This window comes from Mesoplodon mirus (genome assembly GCF_964341445.2).
Source record: "Mesoplodon mirus genome assembly, chromosome: 13".
Classification (NCBI taxonomy): domain Eukaryota; kingdom Metazoa; phylum Chordata; class Mammalia; order Artiodactyla; family Ziphiidae; genus Mesoplodon; species Mesoplodon mirus.
The window spans coordinates 17,929,998-17,938,231 of record NC_138989.1 but is presented as its reverse complement, the minus strand read 5'-3'; the positions used below and the strand labels follow the sequence as shown (position 1 = coordinate 17,938,231).

Below are 8,234 nucleotides of genomic sequence, written 5' to 3'. Positions count from 1 at the left end.
GCTGGGACACCCCCTGGCCATCTTCAAGAGGGCTCAGCTGTTACAACATGTCTGTGGGCGGCCACTTGCCCCAGGGGGCCTGTGTGCACATGAGTGTGTGTGTGTGTGTCCATTGGTGGGCGGTTCCCCATTCCCTTAGGATGCAAGGTTTGGGGTGATCTCAGAGAAGATGGGAAATTTTCTAGTTTTATTTTCCAAACAGCTGCCCCTTCTTTGAGCCGGTGAGTCGGGGCTGCTGGGACCATAGAAGGGAATAGCTGCAACCTAGGGCCCTGGTTCCTAACGGGTGGTCATGATCTGTTCGTTCACATACTCCCCCTGCTCCAAACCTTCACTGGCTCCCTACTGCCTCGTGGATGAGTGCCATTCTGAGACTGTAATCCTGCCCTGGTGACTTCTCCCGCCCTAACCATCAGCTCCTCCCTTTCGTCCACTTCATGCTCCAGCCCAGTTTAATGACAGCCCCTTGTCCGTGCGTGGCGTTCCCAGCCACCTGCCTTTATCCGCGCTGGTCCTTCCTCCTGGGATGCCCTTCCTGGGTCTCCTCTTGCTGGGACTGTGCTCATTCACAGCCACATCCTCTAGGGCGACTTCCTTGCCTCTTTCTCTCAAGGGATCTCTCTCCGTCCTGGGGTTCCCCGAGCCCTTGACCTCTCTCCTGCCACAGACCCATTTCTGTTTTGTAAAAAAATAATTTACATACGTGTGCTTCTCCTTGGAAGTCTGCGAGCATCTTGAGGGCTGGGCTGTGTCTGATTTGTCTCTGAAATCTGCTCAGCACAGGGCCTGGTGCTGTACAGGTGTTCATTAAGCATTTGATAGATGAATGAATGAATGGTGCAGGAATGAATGAATGCAAAGGACTACTGTCCCACTGGATCCCTCAGGTCTGCCAGAGGGCCCAGTACCCTGGGTGAGCCTCTTGAATTCACCCTGCCTCACTTTCCCCATCTGGGAAATGAGGCCACGACTCCTGCTCTGGCCATTTCATTGGGGTATCACGAGGCCACAGATCTCACGATGTTAGAGCCATAGGGAACCCAGAGGGCTTCCCACCCACCCCTGCAAATGGGGAAACAGAGGCCTGCCGAAGGAAAGGGCCTGACCAGGGCCAGACAGTGGGTGCCAGGACTCGCTCCCTGCCTCAGGCCTGACCCTCCATGCATCCCTTAAATGCAGCCCGGCTCCCACTCTGCACCCTGAGCCTCGGAAAACCTGAGTCACAGCTGGAACCAAGTGCGGGGAATTTTCCTCCTCATTTTCAGGGACCTCGGAACCTCCCTGACCTCATCCCCTTCAGAAGGCGAGGCAGGATCCCAGCTCTCCGGCCGTGGGTTCTCCACAGGACGGCCCTGTCTGTGTGTCTGTCATCCTCAGACTGCCCTGGGGACCGGCGGTCAGGGAGGAAATGCCCCATCTGGTGTCCCCGGGGCGTGGAGGGGACGCCCACGGGTATGAGCAAGGGGGGACTGTGTGTGGCCGAGCTTGGCCCCGCCCCTGCCCCTGTCCCCACCCCAAACCCACTTAATGAAATCAAGCTGGCCCCGCGGAGGGGAGGGAGGGAGGCGGGAGGAGGCGGGAGGGAAGGGGCGGGCGGGCGGCAGCCCAGAGCCGCGGCCACAGGGCACTGCCACGGACTTGCTCAGCTCCACCTGGCGGAACACACTGTGTGCAGAGGAACTGGTGAGTCCTGGGGGCCCTTCCTCTCTCCAGGGAGCCTGGTGTGTCTTGGAGTTTAGGGGGCCAGTGTGAGTGCTTTGGGGGGCTTCTCTAACTATGTGTGAGCTTTGAGTGTGTGTTGGATGCTGCCTACTTGTGTGTGATCTGCACTAAGGGGGCGGGTGGTGGGATGTGTGTGCACCTTGGATGCCTCCCGAGTGCGGTGCTGGGTTGGCCGGAGTGTTGCGTGTGTGCAGTTGTGTGTGGGCCGTTGGGGTCTTGCTGTAGGGGATGTGTTGTTCTTGGGGAGTGGGCACCAGGGTAGGTGCTCCCAGGGTCTGCGGGAGGGTGGTATGGATGGGGGTGGTCCCATCCGTGGGGATACACGGGGGATGGTCAGGGGGTGCATATGTGCACATGTTGTCAGAGAACCAGCCCGTTGTGTGTCCACGTGTGTTCTCTGTGTATCTGTGTTGGTGGGCAATCTGGGGTGTCGAGATGTTATGCGTCTGTGTCTTTGTGCCTGTGTTGTGTCTGTGTATTGTGTGCCCGTGCTGCTGCTGCTCTGCGCGCGTGCGCGCGCGCGTGCGTGTGTGTGTGTGTGTGTGTGTGTGTGTGTGTATTTTGAGCCTTCAGGACCCCCGTCCCTCCCCAGGCCTCCCATCCAAGGGGCCCAGGTCCCTGTCCTCGGCTGCCCCGGAGCAGGGGGTGCAGAGGTTCAGCCAGAACCCCTCCCCACAAGGCCACTAATTGAAGCCAGGTTTTTGTGGGCCACCCCTCCCCCTCTGTCCACCAGTCTCTGAATGGGGGTGGGGCAGCCACTCTGGCCCATCAGTCTCAGGTTCTGGGGAACTTGGCCTTAGGGATGGATTTGCCCCATCTGCCTATTCCCGACCTCAAGTGGGGCTATCACATTTGAGAACAATAAACTCTGAGTGAGCTGGGCTCTGAAGAGAGTCCCTGCTCCCAGCTAGGAGTCCTGGATAGTCACGTGGTGCCACTAATTGCCATCTACACTGTGCCAGCCATCGCTATTTCTTGTCCTAACAATAGTCCAGGAAGGTGGCCTTATCCCCATTGTACAGATGTGGACACCGAGGCTCAGAGAGGTGATCTGCCTGGCCTCAAGACACACAGCTGGGAAATGACCTCCTCCCAGGTATTCGGAGCCGCCTCTCCAGTCAGGCTCTGCCTTGACTGGCTGTGCGACCCTGGGCAGGCCTTTCCCAGTGTTGGGCCTGGGTTTCCTCTTGGGTTAAACAAGAGGAGATGGCCTGACCCCACCTCTTAATGGCCTGTGAGTTTCCGCATCCTGGAAAAAATGAGGACGCAGGGAGGAGGTGGGGGCAGCTGATGGGCAGAACGATCATTTCAGAGCAGCCCAGTTCAGGGTGCCCATTCTACAGATAGAAGACTGAGGCCCAGAAGGGTCAGGGGGCTCGTCAAGCAGGGTCACACAGCCATCTCCTGTGAGGCCCGGCCGGCTCCCGCACTTTGCCTGCACCTTTCCCCCGGAGCCCTGTGGGGACGGTTGTGGTGGGTGTGAGGGACTCTGAGAGTCGGGGTCTCAGCCTTTCAGATCCAGAGGTAGTTTGTGTGGCCTCTTTCCTTATCCTCTGCCCCCACGGATCCCGGGGAAAGGAGGACTTTTCTCTGTCCGACTCACTGCCGCACATTCGTGTGTGTGCGTGTGTGCATGTGTGTACGTGTGTGCGCGCATTGCGTGTGCATGTGTGTGCGTGCGTGCGTGTGTGTGTGTGCGTCTGGTCCTGGATTCCTCACTGGCCGCTCAACGAGATTTCACCCAACGAGGTAAAAGAGTTGCTCTTTCCTGGAGAATGGGGGGAGACAATGAGCAAATTTACACATCAGGTGAGGATAATCATCATTTGTCAACTTGGGGTGGGAAAATTGGCTGGTCCTGCATCTCTGCTGGGGTAGAAATTCGGCTGCTTCTGAATGTCACCTTCCCTCGGGGAGCAGCTGCTCTGCGCCAGGCACCTTCTGAACTGATCTCATCCGGTCCTAACAGCTCAGCGAGGCAGGCCCTGTGCTCACCTCCTCCCCCTGCCCCCAGTCTACAAATGGGGAAAGTGAGGCCCAGAGGGCCCGGGCAGCAAGCTAGACCCAGATGGAGCTAGGGTTCTAATCCTGGCCTAACTGGCCTTATCACTCTGCTGCCTGCAGGGCTTCACAGCCGTCCCCCCAGGAAAGGCCCCTGGTCTTCAGGCCCCGCTGGTCAGAGTTGCCGTCTACGGTGAGAAGTTTCAGCTGCCGCCATGAAAGGTCTCTCCCGGGCTTGACACAAGACAGAAGGCAGGGAGGTGACTGGCAAGAGACAAAAACCCCAAAGATCAAAGCTCTTTGTAGGAACCTTTGCTAACAAGTGTCAGAGAGGGGAGGGCCGAGGAAGGCTCCTAAACTTTGTGGAACATCTCAAATCCTGGTTCCAGCTGACAAGTGATGTCAGCCAGAGATGTGAGCCCGTTCCTGGGCCAGCCTGAGGCACATGAGAGAGAGTGTGCAGGGTGTGTGTGTGTGTGAATTCTCAGAGTCACAGAGAAGAAGGTTCAAATCCCAGCTCTGACACTTAGCATCTGTGTGCCCTTGGGCAGGTCACTGTCTGTCTCTGAACCTCTGTTTCCCCATCTGAAAAATGGAGACAATGTTAGTGGCCAGGGCTTCTATGGAATTGCACCCACAAAAGGGGCTCAGATGAGTAACCCGTGATAAAAGTACACGGTGACCAACTCATTGAAAATGAACCCCTGGGTGAGTGTTGCCTCATTTGATGTCCTGGGAATTATCTTTTGTGTTTTGCCATCTGAGCCAGTTTGTCCAAATTTGTGTCACATCAGGAGGCCCCGGGTCACTTGGAACAAGCCACTCGATGGCCCCATGTCATTCCTACATCACCCTCTGAATCCCCAAGTCAGCGTGAGTCGGTATTGTCACCCACTTTATGGAGCTGGGCCTGAGGCCTGGGCACTCGAGGGGACCTGCCGTCAAGACATTGGGCACCTGACTTCCTGCTCCAGCCCAGGAACTCACTGTGTGGCCTGGGGCCTGCCCCTTGCCTTCTCTGGGCCTCTGTCTCCCCATTTCCATCCCCTGGAGAGGGCACCTCAGTCAGGGGATCGTGAGGCTTTTCCATCTTGGCGCTTGTAGCCCCATCCAGAGTCCTGTGCCCTCTGCTGGGTCGGGCAGAGGCTCTCAAGGGGCAGCCTGGGGTGCGCAGGAAGGGGTTCCTGGGTTTGTCTGAGAGGCCAGGCTGACTCGCACTGGCTGGGAGATGTACTGCTTTAGAAGCCGGACTCCTCCATAAAGCTGGGCCATAAGGAATTTATTAGTCAGCCGGGCTGTCTGGGCTGGGGAGGGTCTGGGGGGTTCACGTCGGCAGCAGCTTTCCAGCGGGGGGAGGGAGGTGCGGGGTTCATCTGGATCCCATTTGGTGGCAGCCATAGGACTTAGGCTCCAGCTTTGTTCCAGGCACGAGGGTTTCCTCTGGGCCTCCAGGCCCTGCTTTGAGCCTTGAGGTGGGGGTTAGCCACGGGGCACATGCTCACACAGGCCTCTGCTGAGCTCAGAATCTGGATGCTTCAAAACCTATGAATCTTCCAGAGACGGGACCGCAGAGGAGCTGGGAGCAGCGAGGATGGCTTCCCAGAGGAGGGGGTCAGCTCTCTCAGTTACTCTCTGAGCCCTACCATCCTCTCTCCCTCCGTGCCTGCATCCAAACCCCAGCTCTTCCTTAGCAAGTCACTTAATCCCTCTGAGCCTCAGTTTCCTCACCTGGAAAATGGGGCAGAATGTAGTACCTGCCCTACTGGGCAGTTCTCAGGATTCAATGAGAAATTCCATGTAAGAAATGTAAAATAGTGCCTGGCACATGGCAAGCAATGAAAGGGTAAGCTCTTATTCATTCAGCCAACTCCATCAAGATGCATTTATTGAGCACTTGCTGTATACCAGCTATGATGCAAAACCCTGAGGGTGCCGAGATAAATAAGATTTAGCCCTTGCCTTCCAGAAGCTCAGAGTGAAGTCGGGGGGACCAGTGTAAACCCCGGGATGGGGTCCATTGTATGGTGGGGAGGCTCAGGCCCGGGGAAGGGAAGCGACTTGCTGGAATAGGCTCTGTGTCTGCTGCGCCTCCTCAGGGTCCCCTGAGGCTGGGGCCCCGCCCTGATGTCTCTCCTGCCTCGCCTCCCAACAGGCTCCAGGCAGCATGGTTTCCGCGGCGGCCCCCAGCCTCACGGCGTCTCTGCTGCTTCTCCTGCGGCTCCTGCCCACGGCATCCTACTCCGTGTCCCTGCGGGCCACCTTCCTGGAGGACACGGCAGGCAGCGGGGAGGCTGAGGGCGCGTCGGCCTCCTCCCCGAGCCTCCCGCCACCCCGGACCCCAGCCCTCAGCCCCACATCAGTGGGGCCCCAGCTCACGCCCCTAGCGGGCCCCAAGCCCCCCACCAACTTCCTGGACGGCATCGTGGATTTCTTCCGCCAGTACGTGATGCTCATCGCTGTGGTGGGCTCCCTGGTTTTCCTGCTGCTGTTCGTCATCTGTGCCGCTCTCATCACCCGCCAGAAGCACAAGGCCTCTGCCTACTACCCCTCATCTTTCCCTAAGAAGAAGTACGTGGACCAGAGTGACCGGGCGGGGGGCCCCCGGGCCTTCAGCGAGGTCCCTGACCGGGCCCCTGACGGCCGGCCCGACGAGGCCCGGGATTCCTCCCAGCAGCTCCAGGCTGACATCCTCGCCGCCACCCAGAACCTCAAGTCTCCCGCCAGGGCCGCCCCGGGCATGGGAGATGGAGCCAGGATGATGGAGGGCAAGTCAGAGGAAGAGGAGAAAGGCAGCCGGGAGGCAGACCAGGAAGCCCAGGGACATGGGGTCCCGGCAGAGAAACCAGAGGCGCCGCCAGAGGAGCCCTGCTCAGCGCAGGCAGATGGGGCTCTGGCAGCCACTGAAGGTCAAGGGGAGCCAGAAGCAGCTCCCTCATTAGCCCATGAAGCCGGGGGCCCAGCTGGTTCCCTCGAAAACCCCTGTGCTTGTGGCAGTGTCCCCCCCAGCATCTAACAGGCCTCTAGGGCTGCCGGCCCTGATTGTCGGACCCCTGGTGGTCACCTCCTTGGGCACAGAAAGGTCCTCGGCCCTTACCGTGCTCTGACACCCCCTACTTGGCCACTGCCCGCTGCAAATCCCGGCATGTCTGATCTTACTACAGCAGGCAGAGATGCTGGTCTCTGTTCCACCCTCAGGAATCTCATCGACTTCGAGAACATTTGTCCCCGCAGCCCCAAGGGCTACATCCCAAAGTACAGCTCCTCTGGGGAGATGGAGCTGAGGATGTGTCCCCGTCACAGCCACGTCCGCTGGGAAACATATGTCTCAGGTCCCTTGTGACAATGCAAACATCGCCGCTTTCCATCGAGGTAGGAAAGAGAAACAGAATAACTGGGAGTTTTGGAAGAGGTTGAACAGATGGGAGATGCAGAGGTGCCTGGGGTTGAAGCAGGGAGAGGTACCACAGAAGATCAGTTGGGAAGCTTATGTGAGGGGTCCTGCACCGATCACGACAGGTTCCTAAGTGAGCATTTCCTAAACTGGGTTCCCTGGAAGAAAGATTTTGAGGTCCAGTGAATGAATTGAGAAAACATTGCTTCTCTGCTCTGCGTACCCTCCTTGGAGCCCCCCAAGGCTCTGACAAGTCCCGCAGTAAAGGTGCTCATGGAATCTGATTTCGCTTAGCCTTTCCCAAAAAGCTTTTGGCCGCGGAGTACTTTTGTTTTTGTTTTACAGCTACAGAGTAAAATCCTGAAGAGAACACTCTGGAAGTTACAGCTCCAGATGTTCTCCAGGGCGCCCCCTCACCAGTTCCTGGTTGGTCCGGGGTGAAGGCTGTGGAGGTGGAGGCTCAGTCTCTCAGGCGCTGCCTCTCATCCTGCTACTGCTGCGGGCATGGGGCAAATGAATTGAACTTTCTTGCCAGGGCCCCAGAGCAACCTAGAAGTGGTGGGGGGCAGTGCTGTGTGTGAGGGGACCCCACTCTGGGGGAATCTGAGGGGATCAGGGAGGGTTTCCAACAGGCTGGAGCAGGGGGATCCCGACCCCCTGCCCTTCACACACACACACACACACACACACACACACACACACACATCTGGCAGCCTGTGCCCATAGCATTCTTTAGTCTTCGACAAGGGAGCCTGAGCTCCGTCCTGATTTGGGGAGGCTCTGGGTGGGGACTCCTCTTCCTCATCCCTCCGTCCGCCCTCCCCCCAACCGCTGCACAACTCTCCAGGTGCTAGGATATAACAAACTAGCACAATAAACCTTTATTCTGGCCTGAGCGTCACTGGTTTTCTTGGGGCGGTAGTGGGGGAGGAATGAATCTGCTGGGAGGTGGGGAGCATTTCCCCTGGGCTGTTCCATGGAGGTGGGGCAACTTTCTGGGGCCAGGGGCTGAATGGTCAGATTGGTGTGGGAAATGGAGGGAGGGATGGATGGATGCCCCATGGGAACAGGGACCGGAGCTTGTGCCCCATCAGCCCTGGGCTTGTGGCCACAGAGGCAG

The 8,234-nt window shown here is 58.2% G+C and overlaps 1 protein-coding gene across 4 annotated transcripts; it reads left to right on the top strand.

The window, feature by feature from the left end:
- The first annotated feature begins 1,592 nt into the window (after positions 1-1,592).
- On the top strand, positions 1,593-8,010 carry TMEM119 (transmembrane protein 119). 4 transcript variants are annotated; one of them, XM_082641656.1, is made up of 3 exons: positions 1,593-1,683; positions 4,518-4,596; positions 5,876-8,010. In XM_082641656.1, exons 2-3 carry the CDS (start codon positions 4,558-4,560, stop codon positions 6,734-6,736), a joined length of 900 nt encoding a protein of 299 aa, XP_082497782.1. In that variant the 5' UTR covers positions 1,593-1,683; positions 4,518-4,557; the 3' UTR covers positions 6,737-8,010. The 4 variants fall into 4 exon arrangements, with proteins under 4 accessions (XP_082497782.1, XP_082497784.1, XP_082497783.1 ...); XM_082641657.1 differs by lacking the exon at positions 1,593-1,683 and adding an exon at positions 3,898-3,916; XM_082641658.1 differs by lacking the exon at positions 4,518-4,596.
- Positions 8,011-8,234: the final 224 nt, after the last annotated feature.